This window comes from Epinephelus lanceolatus, chromosome 12 (genome assembly GCF_041903045.1).
Source record: "Epinephelus lanceolatus isolate andai-2023 chromosome 12, ASM4190304v1, whole genome shotgun sequence".
NCBI lineage: Eukaryota > Metazoa > Chordata > Actinopteri > Perciformes > Serranidae > Epinephelus > Epinephelus lanceolatus.
Window position 1 is genome coordinate 32,169,926 of NC_135745.1, and position 21,995 is coordinate 32,191,920.

Genomic DNA, 21,995 nt, shown 5'->3' on the forward strand with positions numbered 1-21,995 from the left:
CTGTAGAAGAAAATAATGCTACTATTCTTTCCATATTTTACTGCCTTTGCTGTTAGTATGGCTTTATGGCCACAACCACATACGACCAGACACACCCAGTCAGTGATGAGTTAAAGGTCAGTCAGAGGTAAAAGGCAGTTTTCAGGCAGAGAAGGAGATTTTTCACCATCACAATAATAAGCACACCAATGTCACGTTGCTGGTGCTTATCTCACTAAAGATCCACACAGGACATCTTGTGAGCACAAAGCCACAGTGTGTGTGTGTGTGTGTGTGTGTGTGTGTGTGTGTTTGTGCGTATGAAGTACACTGTAGCCTCTATGTGTGGAAGTGGAAGTGTATTTTACAAAGCATGGAGTACGTTCTAATCCTGTTACCTCATCCTGTAAATCTGATTTGAAGAACATAGCTGGACACACACACATAGCTACACCTCAAGGACTAACTCTTCTTTTCAGCTTTTCAGACTGTTGACCTCTTTATTTTCCTTAGTAGGCTTTATAATTGGGCAGGTATGACAGGCACAGCCTCATCTGCTCAGCTGCTGTCTGGTGTACCCCAGGGTTCAATCCTTGGTCCAATTCTTTTCTCCCTGTACATGCTCCACCTTGGTTTCTTAATTAGTTTTTTTTTACCATTTTTATTTGGATGATACATCTGCTCCTCTCCTTTAAACCAAATGACATTAGTCCTGCAAGACTGTTAAACTGCTATCAAGGATTCAATGTCTTATAGCTTCCTCCAGCTTAATACAGATAAAAGAGAAGTTTATTGTACTTCATTGCTCACTACCGAGTTACTCTTCTGTGTCTCGTGGCCCAAAACGTGGCCGCGAAATTGCTAACTAATTTATGACGTAGGTCACACATTTCACCAGTGTTAGCTAATCTACATTAGTTACTGATAGAATGCAGATATGATATTAAAATTCTTTTAATCGCCTGTAAAGCACTACATGGGCTTTCCTCACTTTATATTTTTAAATTATTGTGTCTCCAAGCCATGGTGAGGTTTTATGACCAGGGCCCTCTAGTTGTCCCGAAATCTAGGCTTAAAACCAAAGGGGACTGCATTCTTGCAGAGGCGGCGCTTACTCTCTGGAACTGTCTTCCCCAACCTGGTCACACTCTCAACTTGTCAAATATTGACGCTTTGTAGGTATCCCTTGGTGTCAGATACCAACGCAGAGAGGCTTCCTTTAGTGGCAGTGTGAGACGCACTGGGCAGCAGGACTTTTTGATGCTCCAAGCAGCTGCCATAGTTTAAGGACCAAGAAAGTCTGCACAGGGCATATGGGAGGGAGGTGGATGGGTCAAACAAACTCAGGTCTTTCACCCACAAGATCGCTGTTCGTGTTTTGTGTAAACCAAAAGTGAATCGAGTTATTTTAATAATATTGTAGTGTGCTAATATATGTAGCATGCTATGCACGTGACATGACATCAGATTATGTGACAATTGTACTTATTTTAAGGCAAAGTTTTTTTTCTAAACTAATCTTAGTCCTTTTGTTGTCTAAACCTAAGGAAGTAAACCTAAAACGAAGTCTTTAACCTACGTTCTGAGTTTATTTTGAAAGGAAACTACATGCATTTAATGAGCAGAAACTGTGCATTTCTTCTGAGGACGCAATGCATGTGATGGTGTAAATTGACACACAGTCCCTGAACATCCAAAACTAACGCTGGGGGGGGTAACCAGAACGTCATAGTTTGATGTTAAGGGTTGTTTAAGGGGATGTTAAAACCAAGCATCAGTATTTGAGGATTGAGAATGTGTTGTCTCCCCCTGGTTATAAAAAAACAGTTGATGATTTTAAGAAGCTGTTACAAACTCACCTGTTTCGTCATCATCTTCTCCTGTAATGGATATTCCTTCTGTACTTTTTATTGTTTGTACTGTACAGCACCTTGTAACTAGTAAGTTTACTTCCTTACTTTCTTCACTCTTTCTTTCTTCATCATACTTTGTTGTTGTTAACCACATGTTGTGACTCAGAGTTATACTGTACTAGTCATCAATCTCTCACTGAATTACATATAAACTCTATATATATCATCTCTATCTCATCACTTTAGTCAGACCCCTTGGATAGGCATGTGTGTGTTTGTGGGTGTGTGTGTGTGTGTGTGTGGTGACACACTTTTACTGCATGCTCCAGTGTGAGTGTGTATTCCTGGTGTGTGGGGTCATTTCCTCTCTGCCCGCCTCTGAATCACACTGAAGGAAACAGAGGACATTAGACGAGTTTATCTTAAAGGTACAGCTTTCTGTTCTTCAGTTTTCCAAAATAACAACACTGAAAAGGCAAAAAAAAGCTCAGCAAAACAACACAATAAAATAAAATATTTACAGCTCAAAATCCATTAAGCTCGTGATCAAACTCTGCAGTTTTCCAGTTGCTGTGGTTGACCAGCCCTCCCATGCTCCAGCGCCGGGTGATGAAAAGATATATTTAAAGCAACAGGCAGATGTTGAACCACATCAACATCTACTTCAGAACAAGCCCTCCTGCGTCTAGTAACAGCGATTAAATCGATCCAACTCTTGTCAGAGTGTCTTTAAAGCTTATTAATGAAGCTGTAGCCTCTGAGAATACAGATATGGCAACAAAAGTGATGTCTGTGTGGAGCAACTATGGTTCTTTTGTTAGAAATGGTTAGCTACAGTACACTCTTTGAAGACGATCTCTCAGAAATTCCCAGACACAAGCTTTCTTTTCAGATAATGGCAGTTTACGTTTAAAGTATTTAATCAGATGACCTTTTTTAATGAAATCCTTTCAAATAAACATTTAACAAAAAGAACAGCAGGCTACAATAGCTTTTCTAGAGTTCATGAAAATCTGCCTCGTCAAGTAAAAACCCTCTCCTTTGTGTTGGCCATCAAAGAGGAAACAGACAGGAAGTAGCTGCCACAGGAAGTCCAGGCACGTAGAAGAGTGCTCTGGAGACCCCCGGGATCACAGCTCAGCATACACAACGTCACGGTCAGCAGCGTTTATCTCTGCTGGCTAACTGCTCTTTGTTAAAAAAAACAAATTCAGTTCGCCATCTAGGCTGCCAAGAAGTGATGATCTTGAAAGTTCTTCCAGAGATTCAATGAGAAGTTTATTACCTGTCTTATATGTTGTTTGTACGTGGTGTGGGCTCACTGTTGATTTGAAATAGTGCTGATCATTCATTTCATACAGATTATCATGTGATACACTAGATAATAAAATGACTTTACACCTGCAAAAAGCGGAAAAAATTGTCGATTAATCGATGTCAATCAACACAAAATTAATTGGCTACTATTTTGATAAATGTTTGATTATTTTAGTCATTTATTTTAAACATTTGCTGGTTTCACACTTCTTAAATGTGAGATTTTGATGCTTTTCTTTGTCATACATGATAATTTACTGAATGGCTTTGGATTTTTGGACTGTTGGTTGGTTAAAACATACCATTTCAAGAAGTCACCTTGGGCTCTGGGAAACATTTTCCACCATTTTCTGACATTTTACTGACAAGGCCTATAGTCCTTTAAAGGAGCAAATAATTGGCAGATTAATGGATAATGAAAAAAATCACAAGTTGGAGCCCTACACCTGCAGTAACTGCATTTTTTTGGATACTTGGGCGCAGCTGAAATGAACTTCTTAATAAGTAGTTGCAAATTTACACATCCAAAAGTTACAGATCAACATTATCTTTTTTTTGGAGACGAGGTTTTGGCCACCTGACGGATGTGTGTCCAATATTCATTCTTTTAGCTCTGATTTTGGTCTCTACCAACCCCTGAGGGAAATATCTGGCTCTTTAGCTACTAAATGCTCAACTATTACAGTAGGGCTTTTCCACTGGCGCTTTTGACAGTGCATTTCGTGTTGATCTATGCCTCCATTATGTGTCTCTGTGCGCTGAGTTGTGCCAGGTTGTTCCCATTATGAACCATCTCCAGGTTTGGGTTAAAGCGCCAAGAGGGTTGTGTGATGTCAAATGGACTTCGTAATCATCAAGTATGATTTATCAATGATTTAACTCCATTTTCAAAGCAATAAGCGCTAGATGCCAGGCAAAATCAAGACAAAACAGTCTGAAAATCCATCATGGTGACCTGATTCACCTTCCTCCAACTTCTTCAGTCTGCTTATGAAACACTTAAAGAGAACAGCTCCTCATGACTCAAATCAGTCTCTGGCAGATTCACACTTTCCCCCACTTCAAGACAAACTTTGGGAACAGATAGAATAGGCCTTGTGAAAATGTCAGAGTGTAGATGGTAGCTTCTTGCATTTTTCAGATGGATAAGAGGTAAGCAAGTTAAGAAGATAAGCGTGCCATCAGTTACAGACGCACTTTCAAGCAGGTAGTCCTGTGGAGATGCAAATCCGTGCAACACTGGGCTGATGCGCTGAGTCAAAGTGAGTCAAGCCAAGCCAGCACATGTGTGGAAAAAGGCTCACCAGCAAGCTGCAAACTGTGTCTAACTGTGTCATTTTGTGCTTCGCAGTTGGCTCACAGTTGGTTTTTACAACTTTTCTGTTGAAAACAACTGTCTGCTGCGGCCAAAAACGACTATGAGAACAGGAAGAGTGAACCAACCCTCTCTACCATCTGAGCTGCAGGATGGATGCCAATGTAGGTTACAAATCACCTCTCATTGCATTTTGCCACATGATGGCTGGTGGTTAATGTATCCATATACTGGATATCCAATATTTATTAATTTTCCTGCCCTACATGCTGTGTAAGTTAGTGGACGACTCTCATTTCAAAGCAGAGTAACATATGAAACAGAGAGCACAAAGCCATGAAAATCACTGCACAGTCATTAGCTGATCAAAGCCTAAAAGTCCCTACACTTCATGTAAGGAGTATGCATGTTTCCATTCAAGCCAATCCCTGCCCCATCTGATTTCACTGATCGGCTCCCTCATAGCTTCAGAGGCAAAGCAGTATTTTTTACTCTCTTGATGAGATTTTTCATTGTTTTAAGTGATGGAATTCATGGATTGCATTTCCAGCTATCTGATGGCATCCTCTCAATGAGCTGAATGAAAGGTCAGTGTCGATGACCTGTGATGATGTCAGTTACATCACTGCTGTCCAGACAGAATCATTGTGGCGTCTGTGCTGCAGCTGATAACGTGAAATCACACTCTGGTGTAAACTCACCACTCAGACTTGATAAATTATTCAAATTATAACCACATATTGCTGCTGAGTGCGGTTACACTGAGGCATTGCTGAGGTAAACAAATGTCAGACAGTGAGTGACCAGTAACCACCAGATACATTAGTCTCAAGAGAACTCTGCAGAAATCAGCGCTGTTCAGGCATCGATTCTAAAAGTCCCCCTCCACACAGACATGTGTTTCACTTGTTGTGACTTTACTTGGATGTTTGGGCCTCACTGTGCAGAGTTAATTATGTGCAGACTTTCTTCACATCCATATTCTGAATAAAGGGTTCAGGTTAGTTTATCTCCACTCACTTTAAGGGACAGCTCACCCCTAAATCTTACCTGTAGTGCTGTTTTGGTGCGAGTTGCTGAATGTTGGAGATATTGGCCGAAGAGATGTCTGCCTTCTCTTGAGTTTAATGGAACTAGACGGCACTCGGCTTGTCTCTGTCCAGAAATCATGACCCAGTTACTCAAAATAATCCACAGACCTCGTTATGTTGAGTTTCGTGTAGGAACTATTTTCTCTCTAGCACACGACACCCGCCAACCATATCACCACGCAGACGGAAGCATACACTCATGGACAACAGGCTCATGACAGTGCGAGATGTAAACATTAATGGCATCGTCTTTGTTTGAGCTGTAACGTTAGCTAGTTTAGTGGTGCTAGGTGAGCTAGTGGTAGATGCACACTTCCTTCTGCGTGGTGATACGGCTGGTAGAAAGAAAATAGTTCCGACATGAAACTGCTCACAACAAGGTCTGTGGATTATTTTGAGTAGCCGGGTCATGATTTCTGGAAAGAGACATTGCTGTTGAGTTTTTCAAATGTATGTTTTGCCACTTTGAGCACCATCTAGTTTCATTATATTCCAGAGAAGGCAGATATCTCTACAGCCAGTATCTCACAACAAAACAATCTAGACTGATAAATAGCACTACAGGTAAGAGGAAAAAAATGCATTTTTAACTTTGGGGTGAACTGCTGCTTTCATATGTACTAGTTTGGAAGCAAATCGTAGTTCAAAATGCAACACGAAACCTCAAACACTCACACATACACTGAAAAAGCAGAGCAGTCTAATATGTCTTCAAACATGCCTGGCGGGGTCCTTTACCAGTACTTGAAAACATCAGTCTGGCACTTAGACACTGTTGTTAAAATCTGAGGCGATCTTTGTTGGTCATGTGATGCCAACATGGAGAAACATCAGGACAAAAGTGTGGAGACAGTTAAGCTGTGCTCTGACATTCATTACACACTCACTCACTCACTCACAGATCTCCACATGCACCAATGTGTTTTGCCTCTTCTTCTTCTTGTAGTAAATCACTTTGATTTAAAGAGTGTCGTATGAATATTTTAACTTCCTTGCACACTTTGCATATGTGGTCAGCACATAGTTTCGGTACAGACTTTCAGCTGATGAGAAAGTTGTTATATCTGAGCATCATCCGACTCAAACCATCTCTCATCCGTCCAAACTAGGCCAAACAAGGCTCTGAGGACTGGTTATGAATTGGGCCACAGTTCTTGGTGGTGCTGGGAGCTGCAACTGTGTCACTACAGGGATGGGAAAAAACAAGGCGGCGGCAGTACGCTAACAGCCGCAGGTCTTGTTGAACTGAGACACGCTGCTGTCCTGTGTCTCTCCAACATTTCATGCTCTCTGAGAGTAAAGAGTCACGTGCAGCTCTGTTTGGCGCTCGCTGTTGGACCAGTGGGTGTGATTCAGAGGTCTGCCTTTTGATCTGTCTCTTTCCAGCCCCTAGTTAGGCTGACTTAGGCCTAGTCTGCCGGAGGACCCCCTATAATACACCGGGCTCCCTCTCTCTCCCTCTCTCTCTCTCTCTCTCTCTCACTCTCATTCTATTACTGCATCTTGCTAACTCGGCCATTCTGAATGTCACTAACTCGGCTTCTTCTCCGGAGCCTTTGTGCTCCACTGTCTCTCAGAATAACTCATACCGCAGCGGTGCCTGGACAGTGTGACGTGTGTGGTTGTGCTGCTGCCGTGGTCCTGCCAGATGCCTCCTGCTGCTGCTGCCATCATTAGTCATTAGTCATACTTCTACTGTTATTATACACATATGACTATTGTCACACAAGTATACTGTCTGATATTAATACATACTTTCAACATATTGTACCACAGTAGCCAGAACTATAACTATAATATTATTACTTTCATTAATGTTGTTGTAAGCTACTGTCATTACCTGCATCTCTCTCTCTCTCTCTCTCTCTCTGTCTCATTGTGTCATATGGATTACTGTTAATTTATTATGCTGATCTGTTCTGTACGACATCTATTGCACGTCTGTCCGTCCTGGAAGAGGGATCCCTCCTCAGTTGCTCTTCCTGAGGTTTCTACCGTTTTTTTTTTTCCCCCGTTAAAGGGTTTTTTTTTGGGGAGTTTTTCCTTATCCGCTGTGAGGGTCTTAAGGACAGAGGGATGTCGTATGCTGTAAAGCCCTGTGAGGCAAATTGTGATTTGTGATATTGGGCTTTATAAATAAAATTGAATTGAATTGAATTGAATTGAATTTCTAGGTTCGTCTGTCTGTGCGGTGGCCACTCGGAGGCTCGGAGTATCGTACATGGAGGAGCAGCTTTTAAAAGCATTCATTAGGAGCTGGAGTAAACTTCTGGGCTGAGAGCCGGCTGGAATTACTCAGTCTTTATGAGAGGAGGCCGCCAGACCACACTGAGGACAGGAGACAGGCCAGAGCTCGCATACATGTAGTCACACACGAAGAACAATTACTGACACACACATACATGTCAAAACATCACCGTTATTACTGTGAGCTGTTATACTGTACTTTAAAAGGAGTAACTTTAGTAGAGCTGAATTAACTAGTTGATCAACAGCAACTACTTTTAACAGTTAAGTCAATAATGGAGTCATTTTGGAGTTTGTCTTTGTCTTATGTGGCAGTAAACTGAGTATCTTTGGGTTTTGGACCTCTGGTCAAACAAAACAAGACATTTTAAGACGTCACCTTCAGCTTTAGGAGAGTGTTTTGGTCATTATTCACCATTTTATTACCTTTTTGCGATCAAGAGATGAATCATTTAAGCAATTTTTCAAACAAAAACGCCAAACATTTCCTGTTTCCAGTTTCTCCATTGTGGGGATTTGCTGCTTTTCCTCATCTAATGTGACAGTAAACTGAATATCTTTGGGCTCTGGAGCCTTAGTGGGACAAAACAAGCACATTTAAGACATCATCTTAGGCTTTAACAAAGTGCAATGAGTGTCTCTCTCAAGCAAATGTCCATTATCCACTCACTCCACAGCAGGAAACAGCACTTCAAAATACAAGCTCTGCGCCAGAAATTTGCTGTAAAAATGAAATGTGTTTTTTACTTGACACATTTGCGAGTCACTCAGAATGGACCTGCGACCCACTTTTGGACCGCGACCCACCAGTTGGGAACCACTGTTTCAGAACACTGAGATTGGCCTCAAGCAAAACAAATGGAGCAGAGATATTCAACACTTTTTAAAACCCTTTCAAGATCATTTTTAACCAAATTTAAGACTGTTTTTTGGACTAATCCTCTTTTTCTTATTCAATTAAGCACTTCAGGTAAGTATAAAGGTAAGTAGTACATATGTGGCCCCGTCTAGAGGTAGGTTTTATGTAGGAATATGGTTATTAGTCAGTTAGGTTAACCTACATTTAGCCAACAGGTATCCAAGTACAAGGATAAAGTAAAAAGACAGTTTAACTTTGAAACATCAAAAATTTGGACTTTCATCCATCTTCTGTGATCGCTTACCCTCTTAGGGGTCACAAGGTCACAAAAGGGTTGAAGCCTTTTCCAGCTGACATTGGGTGAGAGGCAGGGTACACCCTGGACAGGTCACCAGACTATCACAGGGCTGACACATAGAGACAGACAACCATTCACACTCACCATTTAGAGTCACCAATTAACCTGCATGTCTTTGGACTGTGGGAGGAAACTGGAGCACCCAGAGAAAACCCACGCTGACACAGGGAGAACATGCAAACTCTGCACAGAAGGGCTCCCCCACAATGGGGTTCGAACCAGGAACCCTCTTGCTGTGAGGCAACAATGCTAACCACTGCACCACCATGCCGCCCAAAATCAACTTTAAGATGAATAAAGACTATTTAATTACTATTTAAAGGCCTAATATTTATCTAAGAATTGAATTTAAGGCATGTTAAAACTTTTTCAGGACCTGGTTTGTTTTTTCCAGACACCAGAGTGCAAGACAGTTCATTTTCCGTGTGTATAGAGTGACAAATGCATCTTCACTTGTTGACATCTGTCTTTGTTAAACACTATCGGCCGGTTCTCGCCTTCTACTATTTTGTATTTTAGGTTGTTTTTATGGGTGTGAATGAATGTTTGTGTGTGTGTTGTGTGTGCAAACGTGCTTGCCTCAAAAAATACATTCAATTGCCATGAATTTCCAGACATGACTGACTCAAGTTACAGCACAGAGTCTCTGCATCTGTTGATCAGCCATCAAACAGTGACGGCTGACAGTAAAGATCTGCAGCAGACTGTTACATAATAGGTTTAGCCTCACACTCCTGCAGTGGGGGGGGGGGGGGGGATAATTAGCAATAGGCCAGCAACAGGTTAGATCAATGACACTGTGACATGAGCAGCTGATTTGACCACCAGGGAGATGTTGTTGTATGGAAAACAATGTAAACAACACATAGAAATGCAGCAATTACACACTAATGCTCTTTTTGGTGCCTTTTCATTGGCTATAAAGAGAGGAAATACCTCAGTGTTATTTATTATAACAAGGAAGGTACATTAAAGTAGTTTAACTGTGTTTGTCTGACAGTGAGTGTCTGTTTACAGGCTGTTGTTTACTAAATACCCCCCCTGGTCCAACACGACATCAGTTCACATTATTACACACGCTAGATGATTATCTGAACTGTTTTCCACTGATTTCATCCAGAGATGAGGAAGATATAAGAGGCGCCACCTACCCGAGCCGAAAGCCTTGGCCACCAGCCACGTCAGGCTGCATGATATCTTGGCCCTGGTGAAGTCGTAGTGATCGAAGCTCTTGATGGCAGGGACGATGAAGGTCCGTCTCATCCCTCTGTCATCTGCCGCATCTCCCATCTTCTCTCTCTCGGGATCCCGCTACACTGCAGCTGGAGGATCAGTCAGCCAGAGGAACTCCTCCTGACTGCGGATGACATCCCGTCCAGAGGAATTCAATGCAGCAAAATTTCCCCTTCTCCTGAAAAAAAAAATAATGGAAAAAAACTTTGGCCTGGTTGTTGGAGAGCACGACGAGTTTCTACAGCACAGGGGCGCTCCTCGGTCACACCAGCACCATCCTCACTTTAATGTCTCAGTAAGATCCTTAAAGCCAGACACAGCAGCGCAGTTTAGCAGCAGGATTTCTCAAGATTTCCTCCATTCCCTGACATTATCCTCCTCAGGTTGTCCGACATAACGGAGCAGCTGTGCGGCACAGGAGCGGAGCTACAGTCCGACACCGGCGGACACTTTCACACATCAACTACAGACGCTGTTTGTGTCCATGTTGATCTTGTTTCTCTTTTGTAACAGTTTTCCTCTGCCCCTCTATCTGATCTCTCCGCGGCGTCTTCTCTGCGCTTTTCCTGCGGCACTGATAGGAGGATAGGGCGCACTGCGCATGCGCGATCCACCCACCCAGTCTATTCAGTCCTGACAGGAGTCACCACAGTGTAACACAAACCAAGGTGGAGTTCACTGGCAGGATGGTCTCTGACTAAAACCCAGATTTTGCTTCAGTGGACACATGGGCAGAAAAGAGATTATTTTTCTGTATGTAATTCTTCATATATATCTGGAACAATATGATTTTTGGAACTGTTTTTAAATGTAGGCTATTTTTACATTGAATTGTCTTGTTTGTTTGTTTATGTTCATTATGTCTATTTTTAGGTGAAGCACATAATGCCCTTATTGTGAAGCTCTTTGTGCTGCATTTCTTGTATGAAAGGCGCTATATATATATATATATATATATATATATATATATATATATATATATATAAAGTTTATTGTTATTATTATTTATGTCAGATTCACAGACACTAATGGTGCATTTTGTAAGAAAGAAGAAGAAAGAGTCATAAATACACATGTTTTATTTTTCATTAGAAATCTGGAAAGATATACTTAAAAAATTAAAATTAATTATAGGCCACTTGAGGGCAGACTTACAGAAGCCCTTAGGGACAAGGGGATTTTCTACATTTATGTCCTACGTAGGGGATAAATCAACACTGATTAGAAAAAAAAATAAAACAAAATAAAAGAAAATCATCTTGACAAATTACACATAAAAATTTTTTATCTCAAATTTCCTCATTTCATTTCTTTTTTTTTTTTTTTTGTATTGTCTTATTATGAGGATTCCTTAGAAGTGGTAATAAATAAAAACTAATATTGATAATAATAATAATAATAATAATAATAATAATAATAATAATAATAATAAACAAAACAATTGATAGATAAAGTAAAAGATAAGATAAAGTAAAATAATATAATATAAAACAAAATAAAATAAAAATCACCTTGCTCAGGGCTTCCGTACAGACCAGACAAATTACACATAAACAATTTCCTCAAATTTCAAATTATTATTTGTTTATTTATTTTTTTGTACCATCTTATCATGAGGATTCCTGAAAAGTGGTGACCGGCAAAAAAATAAAATAAAATAAAATAAAGACAGTAAGAAAAATAAAAAGTTTGAACATTGTGCAGGTTAGAAGCCAAAAATGGTCTATGAAGATACCTCTCATATTAATTATCAATTGTCAGAAAAATAAAAAGATTAAAAAAAATGCAGAGATTGCATAATTAATCAAAGTTTCAGGACTATGCTGTAAAGAAGACAAATAAGTTAGTTTACAACTTAAGATGCATTACAATGAAATCCATGAAACGTTAGAAACCTCTGTATCAATTTGATTTATTTACCACTATACATTATTTTAAAACTATTTTGTCCTTTTTGATATTCTGGTATGAAACACCAACAAAAGTTAAAACTAATTATTAAAATATGAATAATTATTGCATGTTTATTTCTCATAAAACATGTTTAAGATGTTAAGAAAGGGAAATTAATATTGATTTTAGATTTAGTTCCTTCTGGTACAGTGAGTATTTGTATTTTGTAAGACCAGTGATCTCTACTTACAGCTTTCAGGCCAAATCTGGTGCTTGATAGGGTGCTGGGGGGCCTGCTGACTATTTTCTATTTTACAATGAAAATTAATTGATTTACACTGGCATTTTTATTTATTTTTTGTGCTGTGAATGTAAAAAAGGTGCCAGAGTGTGTAAAAAGTAAAAAAAATAGATTTATTAAAAAAAAAAAAAATGCCAGAGGAGGATCTCACAAAGCCCCAACACAGGTCCAGGCTAAACCCCGAAAAAGCCCCCGAAAGTTAGTTCATAGGTTTAGTTAATAAGTCATTTAATTGAAAAAATAAAGATTTTTGAAGATGTTTAGATGAGTTGCGGGCATTGGTATTTGTTATGGGCATGTCTATGTATTTCATTTGACATATATTATGTTAATGACATTAATGTTTACTAAGTGGCCCCTGGCCTCCTGTCATTTTGCAAAAGTGGCCCCCAGGCAAAGCAAGTTAAGTATCCCTGCTGTGGAGATTTACACCACTCAACATAAGAGGGAGAAATGTGCTCGGTACTCCACGAGTTTAGCTGACGACTTTATTCAAGTTACTGAAGGTCAACGTTAGACAAACCTACTTTTTAACACCAAGCACTTTACATTTTATTTAAGTACTTGTTCACTTTAACTTGTGTGTTGCTACATTTGTTCAATAAAGGGTTTGATTACTTTGTTTATTCCTGATTAAAGGCAAAATAAGACGTTACAGAGGTGCAGATCGGGTAGAAAACAAGCGTACATACACATTTGGGTTGTGGCTCCAGCAACAGACATGGAAGTGTGTTTTTACCTGACCTCCTCAAGTAGTTTCTCTCACTGCTTGTCCTCATTTTGAGTCTGAACTATTAAAAGCAATCTGTCTGAGAATCTTAGGGTGCAGTTCGTCTCAGAGACAAAAAGTCAGATATATGTGGGAAGGTTCTAGGAGGGTAAGCATTAACTTCAGCCTATCAGTGACATATTTCTCTATTACTTACTGGCAACTCTCCAACTTTTGCTGCTGTCATCCTCAGACAGCAGACATGACAGAGAGTTGTCACAGAGACAGGAAGATGATGAGATGATATAAAAGTCAAGGTCAGACAAGGATATAACGTATTATGGAGATTGTATTGCATGCTTCAAACTTGATCTCCTCACCAAAAATGTTAAAGGCTCACAGTTACTTATACTAAGCTGTACCTTCACGAATGATTTCATGATTTGAATCTGCACACACAGACAAGAACACTTGAAATAATATGGTAAACACTGACATTAAAAGTTTATTTAATCTTGTTTAGCTCCCCTAAACTACAACAGTGATGCTACTGGATGACACTGCACTTCAAAGAGCCTGAGGAGCACTGAGTGTGTAACAACATCGCTCCCTAGTGTCCACAGTGGGTTCATACAGTCATTGAGATCTGGAGGCATGCATCACACACTGGGTCAGTAGATGGCAGTCCTCTGCTAAATAATCATCTGAAGCCCTCGTTCCGCTCAATAGACTCTCTTTACAGCATCCTCTGAAATCCATAAGATGGCACTTAATTGCACTTTTGACGGTTTTATTGAATTTTCTCTCACCAACAGGTTTAAATACAATGAAACAGTCTGCAGTGAATACCTCGCCGTGGCTCTAACAGCCCTGACATTTTAGTGTTCAGACAAGAAGTGTGATTATTGCTCTCATTTTCTACAAACACACCGACTCTAGAGGATGTCTTTGTTTTCATCTTTAAGGTTATTGCTCTTCCTCTCTATAAATTGAATCTTCATTGTCTGGACTACCACTCAAATCCACATTCATTCGAGAATCATTACCAATCATAATGTACTTAGCATTATTAATGTGAATATTTGGTTGTTGTTGTTGTTGCCACTGACCCCCGTCCTGTTGTGGTTGCGTGAGAAGAAGTCTTTGTTCCATATAAAGGTTGAGTTTCTCTGTCTCCAGCAACTCTGCTGCTGTACACTCTCTGATCAGCTGCCTCTGGTGCTGGTTTAAATGCTTTAGTCTCTCCTGCCTCTCTATCTGCATTTTCACCCTCTGCTCTGCAGTCCAGATTTTCTTCTGGTTTGTAATCTTCGCTGGAGACAAGACCTTTTGTATTTTCCTCGTGAAGCTCTTGTCCTCCACGAGTGGAATTATTGTCTGCAAAACCATGGGGAGGCTGTGTCTGGGCATGCTGTTCTCCCGTGGCAGCAGAGGGATGACAGTGTTGTGCTTGTATTTTTTGTTTATGGAGTTGATAAGGGCAGAGTCCGTCTTCATCTCCAGCAAGCGAGTGTTGAAGTTGCGGGTGAGCAGCAGGATAGTGAAGGCCGAGTTGCTGATGGCATCCTCGACACACCTCAGGGTGCTCTTCCCAGGGAGGGCAAAGTCCCCAGAGAAAGTTGCACCTTCACTATCACTCTCCAGGATTGTTTCCAGTTTCTCCCTCATGCTCTCGGCCATATCTGCATCCTCAGGTGCATGCAAGATGACAAATGCATAAAACGTTGCCTCTTCTTCCTCTTCTGCATCTCTACTTCCATGCATTTCATCCATAGCAGGCATCATGGGTAGAAAAATGTTTGCTGCAGCTGGTAGTGCAAAGTTTGGTCCAGTGGTTGGTTTGGTGATTTGGTTAAGAGTCTCACTCCGAGCGACAAGGCTGCTCTCTGGGGTTAATGATTCATTCTTTGAGTGTTTATTTGCGCCAAACGCTGGAGGTTGACTGGACTTAGGCTCAGATGTGTGAGATTGCCGAGGTGCTTCACATTCACTAACACGGACATGTTGTTTGGATTCACCTGATGCTTCAGGAGTAATTTTGTCGCCTTGAAATGGGGCTGTTGGAGGAATGCTTATCTCTAAATGAGTGGGGTATGAGGGCATTGAAGAGGTCACCTGCAATGGGCTCGGCAGACTGTGAGCGCTCACTGACTGATCCTGAGACAGGGTAACTTTTAAAGTCGTGCTTCCTCCACCCAGGCTGCTAAGAGGATCACGGTAAGACCCTGACTTGAGATCCTTTGGGAAGCACATCATCTCTGCAAACTCAGGCCCACAGACGACTTTAGCTTCCTCTCTGAGTTGATCATACTCCAGATCCTCACAATTGCCGACACTGGAGAGGGCTCTCTTATACGCCAGATTCCTCAGATGTGAATCACACAGCCTTTGTTCTGACAACACTTTAAAAATACGAGGCAATGCTGACAAAGGCTCTCCTGGATGCTCTTGACCACACTGAACGGCAAAATCGTCTAATTTGCCTCTACTGTCCTGCCACTTCTCAGCTATGTGTTTAGCTAAGTAGTTACCCTTCAGCATCTGGAGTTTGTTCAGGGCCCGCTCCTCTTTCTGGAGAATAATCAGACATAAGGCGTGTACGATATTATCTTCAGGAGACTCGCCCAGCTGGAATGTCAGGCTTAGGAGTTGCTGCAGAGGTGCTTTGACTAGTATGTCAAAGACGTCTCTCAGTCCCGTCCCATGGACTTCTTGCCCCCCTTGACTCATTTTCAGTTTTATGTGCTTCAGAGGCCGACAGGATCACATGTGATTTTCAGACATATTCATTAAGTCTTCATAAACTTTGATGAAGTGAGAGGTGCACAATTTCTGTGAAGAGATCAACAAACATCAGAAGGTATACAGTCAACATTTATGATCACATGTTGGACATTTCGTACTGACTGCATGTTACAAAAGCTGTAAATTTATTTGTACACGTAGCCATAATGCAATTTAATGGATAAGACTTGATCCACAGGTTCAAACAAACACGATAACAATCATAAACTTGATGACACAACTTACTGGCACGGATTCCTCGGAGCCATGGCACTGGGTAAAGTCTGTATGTTTCCACTTCAAATAAGGAAGTCGCTAAACATGTCTCTTGTCCAGTTCAACTCAACCAGTAAAAAACTTTTCTCTAAACAGGAAGCTCTTAGTGCACAGCTGAGGTCTAGCACAGGACACCTCTGTTGCGTCTTGTCAAACTTTTTGTCCAAAGTTCATCAGTGACCATACCTCAGTCGGCTGTAGGCCTCTGCCATTTTGAAAAACTTCTAGTAACATACTGATGATGTCACAGGTTGTGCACTAAGGGAGCTCATGAGGGACAAAAGACAGAAGCAGGAAGAAGGGAAAGCATAGTTCTCCATAACATAGAAGAAGTTCCTCCATCCTTTATAGACGCTAATGCACATTCACCAGAACTGCTGCTCACTTCTATAAAACAACTTTTGTTCATTTTGATTTCTCACAACATAGCAGACCTGCCAAAAAAAAAGAAAAAAAACAAAACACTTGAGATAAGTGTGGACGTCTTTAGTGCCTCGTGCACAATGGGCGCAGAAGAGAGAAGAATTCTGGCTTTTCTCCCCCCGTCTGAGAGGCAAGTGTATTTTTATCCACGGAGGAAACCTCCAACCCTGTATTTACCAGGGGTGGGGTCACACCAGGCAGAGTGCAAGCCAGCATCAAATCCCTCAATACAGTGCAGACAGAGAGCTTCTCTGTTCTTAGTGCTGAGTGCAGTGTGATATGTTTACTGTGTGACCACTTCTGAAGGATTACAGTAACTCCATAGGAAGTGTGGTTACTATGTATATTGTGGCGTTGGTATGTATGCATCTATACAGAATAAAGTATTCAGCTGAGCTCATGCCACCACGACCACAGCTCTGTTGTTTTAAGCATAAATCATACCAACTAAGGGACTGTATGAAAATTATTAGGGGTCAAGGAGCGTGGAGGAGGGGTCAGGAAAAACAGATGGTTCACTTTTGGCTGAAAGGACAGTACTTTGACTTTTCTGGGTCTCTGTTTTATAACAATATCAAGGGGTAGAGTTACTGGGGTTTGGGACTGTATTAGTTCTGTGATCAGCAAATCTGAATCCTCTAAAGGTCCAGTGTGTCCATAGGCGCACATATAGTCAGCAACGGTGTATAATATTCATAGCTATGTTTTCATAATCACCCCAAACTAAAACTTGTCGTGCTTTTGTTACCTTAAAAATTAGCTGTTTATATCTACATACAGAGCAGTATGGCGAGTGTCCACCATGTTGTTTCTGCAGTAGCCCAGAACGGACAAGACAAACATTTGCCCTTTTTACACAGATAGCACGCTATAGGGCCACTAAAAAGTCCCTTCTTTATGCTGCCTTTGCATTTTTACACAGCACCAAACATGGGTGGCATCATACCGCTCCAGTGTGTGTTTTATTTTTCATTTTATTTACCTTTATTTAACCAGAAAAAACCTCTTGAGATTAAACATCTCTTTTTCAAGAGTGTCCTTGCCAAGACAGGCAGCAACATAACAGACAGACAACTTCAAACAAAAATACAGAATAAAAATGTAAAGCTCTAAAACAAGCAATATAAAACATGCAATAAGATTACTACAAAGAAAAGCCAAAAAGAAAGTAAATATATACTAAAAATGAACCATAAATACACAAAAATGGCAACTACACATGAATGCAAAGACCAGCTAAGACACAGTATAGCACTGGCATATGCCACAGTGTGTTCAATCTTCTATATGCCATTGTAGACAGCATGGCAGCATCGCAGAAGCAAAAGAGGCGTGACGGGCGTGAACCGTAACACAACAGCATCTGCCTCTACTGTGACTATAACATATACATTGGCAGCACTTTAGAAACAATTACTGTAGTAAAGACTCCTATTTTCCTTTATTGTGACATTACTTTTCTTATTTTGACACGCTCTACTTACCTCACTTCCTTTAACTCACTTCCTTTCCTCAGCACTGATTGGTTCCTTTCACTCTCCGTTCACTCATTAACCTCACTGAGTTCACCTGCTCACTCCTATTTAAACCCTGTACACCCACTCATAATTTTTTCATCAACACATGGAGCGGCAGTGCTGGTAAGCAGTTTCTTTCTCTTTAGTTGATCCTGTACACTAATAGTTTAAGGCCATTATTTATCCTTATTAAGAACTCAGGTTTTTGTTTTTGTTTCTTTTGGTTTCACAATCCATATGTTTGCTTCCCCCTATATGTTTAACTGTGATTGCGTGAGTTTAGAAAATAAACCTTTGAGTAGATCTCTCCTTCTGAACCTGAATAACAATGGCATTAACATGGCAGTCACTGTTTTTATTGTTTTAAATTGTGTCTTGTTGCTTTTAATGTCTCTGTAAAGCACTTTGAATTACCTTGTGTTGAACTGTGCTATACAAATAAACTTGCCTTGCCTTGCCAGTAACAGTCATTTAGCATCCCTGTTATATGGCGACTGATCTCGTCCTGTGCTCAGAGGATAAGGAGCTCCTGGCCCTCATTGTTTTCCCGATTTGAGGACATTTTTTGCTTTTCTTCAAATTTGAGTTAGCTGCTAACTGCTATTAGCTACTTTTTAAATCACTTGCTGTGAGACTTTGTGAAAACGTCACAGCTGTGCCGCGCATGATCCCTTCCTGCCGACTCTCCCATTTATGCAGACATTGTTCCGATACTGTTACTACCTCCGATGCCATCTTAAAGGTAAGACAACTCTGTCCCCCGTTTCCACGATTGTACCTTTTTAAACATAACAGGGAGGCGGCATAACAACGTGAAATTCCCACTTTGAAGAGATAGTGTAAAAGGGGCTACTGACTCTAGATAGGGATACTTGCATTTTCGTGTTTTCGTGATTTCACATCGGCCACCATAGTTCTCCTACACCAGGGGTAGGCAACATGTGGAACTTTAGCCCCTCTCCAGTGGCTCCCTGTGGCTTTGACAAATGAATTATATGGAAACTGATTATAGTTATTAATTTTTTTTTTTAACATTTTATTTTTTATATAACAATGTTGTAGGCCTAAAGAAATTCTTACATTCCCCAACTGTGAAAATGTGAAGCCTCTATACCAAATAAAAAATGTGTGTAATACATCTACTGCCTGGCACCTTTTCCTTGAAATTTTGCCGAACCTCGATAGCAGTGGCTAGTCTTAAGTCCTCCTAGCTGGTTAGCCATGGATGCCAAATCCAAAAAAGTAAAAGTCTGGGAATTAAATAGAGAATTTAGTAGTGTGTGGACGGATTTGTTTGCTTTCACCGCCAGCTCTGCAAAGTTGAAGTACAAAAAACAATCAAAAATAGTGCCCTGCAGAGTAGCCATCTCGTGTTTAAACATGAATGAATACTCATTTAGACTATTAGTACGGGAAACTAATAAAAAAAATGTAACTTAGACTTAACAGGCTTTTTTACCTTCATTGAAAGCCTCAAATATGTTTTGTGGCTCCACACAGATGTTTTTTTCTCACTTTTGGTCAAAAATGGTTCTTTCAAAGTTAAAGGTTGCCGACCCCTGTCCTAAGTTTCAGTTGCAATCTGCAGACTTCACCACTAGATGCCACTAAATTGTACACACTGGACCTTTAAGTCTCTTTCCCACTGGACAAAAACCCCACTAACATGTGGCTTTTTTCTTCAGTGGGAAAGGTTACAATTGAAAGAGACTTAAAAGGTAACAGTTATAAAAAAGAAATAACCATTGTAACAGTTTCACTGGCCTCCATGCTGCTCTCTACACTTTACTAAACCAGTTTTCTGGTGCATCTGTGGCTTCGAGTGTGACTCTGAATAAAGAACAGAATGTATACTCGTCTGCTGCAGAGCTGTCTACATGCTCTGATCTATAAGCAATGGGAAAGGACTCTATTGCATATTTTTAGTGAGTTTCCCCCCAATTTAAAAGATCCTGCATATTTGCATTATTTTAAAAAGGGGGAATTTTTTAGGTAGTTTAAGTGGTGGGGAGTGAAACAACAACACAGTTTAAAAGATATGTTTTTAGTGAGAAACCTAAACCACAGAGATTGTACTGTGCTAAAAAGGTGAGCAGCCTTCACCACATATTTTGTCACTGCTCTGTGACATTCACTAACGGACCTGACTCATGTTTCCTTTTGCTGCGAGGGAAAACAGCGGTTGCTCCTCGCTGGGGGGCTGTGTGACATCCACAGAAGCCACAGAAGCAAAAGCAAAAACAACAGAGAGGAAATAATATGAATTCTACTTTATCATTCAGCCAATATCAACTAAATAAATTACTGATTTTTCTGCAGCCACGATGCACTTAATATTGCCTGAAAATGAAATGGCTGTTTCACAGCTACAGGTCACAGGATCTGATAGGTCACAGATTACAGTGCAACACTGGCACTTGTCCTTCTCAGGTTATCAAAAATGCAACAAGCTCTTACTTTAACATGATGGACGGTGAATAAATATTTAAGCAAGGGAAGTGTTCCCCCCATTGTTGTGGGTGTCCAGCAAATATTGCATTGAGCAGTTGTTTTGTTGACTTTGATGAAGTGTATCTACACGTTTAAGTCAGGTGGTGTGCTTTTTTCAGTCAGTCAATGAAGTTAATGACCTGCTGATAACACATGTCTGCATCAGCACCAGTTTTTGCAGACCTGGAACCGAATCCAAAATGGAGCAGGTTTTCAGAATCACTCCACATATATGACGGGCAATCAGACTAACGACTTACCTTACACATAAGTTACAACAACAACTGATCCAGTGAACATTTACTCTTTTCATTTGAAATCTGGCATGGAGTAAAAACACAGGCCTCACAATTCAAAGTGGAATCTTCCATATGAAATACATTAATAGTATACTTAAAATTTTGTGATGTCTGCTATAGATTTGTCAGTTTCCTAATTCACATTTACTCTGTACATTGGATATGTTACTAGACACACATGTTAAAAAGACAAAAACAAATTTCTCTTGAATGTAATGGAACTGGATGGCACTCAGCTTGTAGTGCTCAAGCACCCAAAAAATACTGTAGGGTCTTATCTTACACATTTCATGTGTTTTAGTAATTTGCTAAAAAAAAAAACATTGTGTTTGTACAGTTAACTATTTACACATTTATGTTCACAATTATTATTTACATGTTAAAATATTTGCAGCAGCATTGTTGAAAACAGTTAAAAAATTATACTTCAGTAATTCTCACACATATTTGCCTCAGTCTAAGTCCTTCAAGCTTCTCATTGGTTAGTTAAGAGACATGTGACCCATAACAAGGAAGTGTAACAAAGAAATGTGGTTGTTATTGTGAAGCTGCTGACGTTCAGGGAATAGTAAAGTGCTGCTAAAGTCTCCATCCTGCTGTGCACTCCCAGCAAGAGTCATCCAACCACCACACATCGAACCCTTGTGTTACAATACAACTGAAAAACTCAACAGCAATATCTCTTTCCAGAAATCATTACCTGGTTACTCAAGATAATCCACAGACCTTGTTGTGAGCAGTTTCATGTAGGAGCTATTTTATTTCTACCAAACGAGACCCATCAACTGTACTACGAAGGAAGCGTGCATCTACTGCTAGCTCACCTAGCACTACTGAGTTAGCTAATGTTACAGCTCAGCCAATATATTTTTTGTTTGATAGGGATGCTGCAATTTAACACAGTTCCAATACAGAGCATGAGACTGATGTGTTGCACAGAGAGTTTATAGCTATTGTTTATAGCTATTTCCTGTGCTGTCTTGAGCGAGAGCCTCTCATCCATGAGTAGATGCATGCTTCCTTCTGCGCGGTGATACGGTTGGTGGGTGTA

General features: G+C 40.4%; 2 protein-coding genes across 5 annotated transcripts in view; both read right to left on the reverse strand.

The window, feature by feature from the left end:
- Positions 1–10,820, reverse strand: part of camsap2b (calmodulin regulated spectrin-associated protein family, member 2b) — a 53,124-nt gene extending 42,304 nt beyond the window's left edge. For all 4 annotated transcript variants that reach the window (XM_078173269.1, XM_033650327.2, XM_033650328.2 and 1 more), the window contains exon 1: positions 10,171–10,820. In XM_078173269.1, the coding sequence (XP_078029395.1) occupies positions 10,171–10,309 (139 nt within the window). In that variant the 5' untranslated portion in view covers positions 10,310–10,820. The remainder of the gene's footprint in view (positions 1–10,170) is intronic.
- A 2,812-nt stretch (positions 10,821–13,632) lies between these two features.
- On the reverse strand, positions 13,633–16,448 carry ticam1 (TIR domain containing adaptor molecule 1). Its single transcript, XM_033649615.2, has 2 exons — positions 16,186–16,448; positions 13,633–15,987 (listed from the first exon to the last, which is right to left on the reverse strand). Exon 2 carries the CDS (start codon positions 15,883–15,885, stop codon positions 14,122–14,124), a length of 1,764 nt encoding a protein of 587 aa, XP_033505506.2. The 5' UTR covers positions 15,886–15,987; positions 16,186–16,448; the 3' UTR covers positions 13,633–14,121.
- Positions 16,449–21,995: the final 5,547 nt, after the last annotated feature.

Coding starts and splice junctions, on each gene's coding strand:
- ticam1 (XM_033649615.2), bottom strand. CDS start 15,885: ATGAGTCAAGGGGGGCAAGAAGTCCATGGGACGGGACTGAGAGACGTC.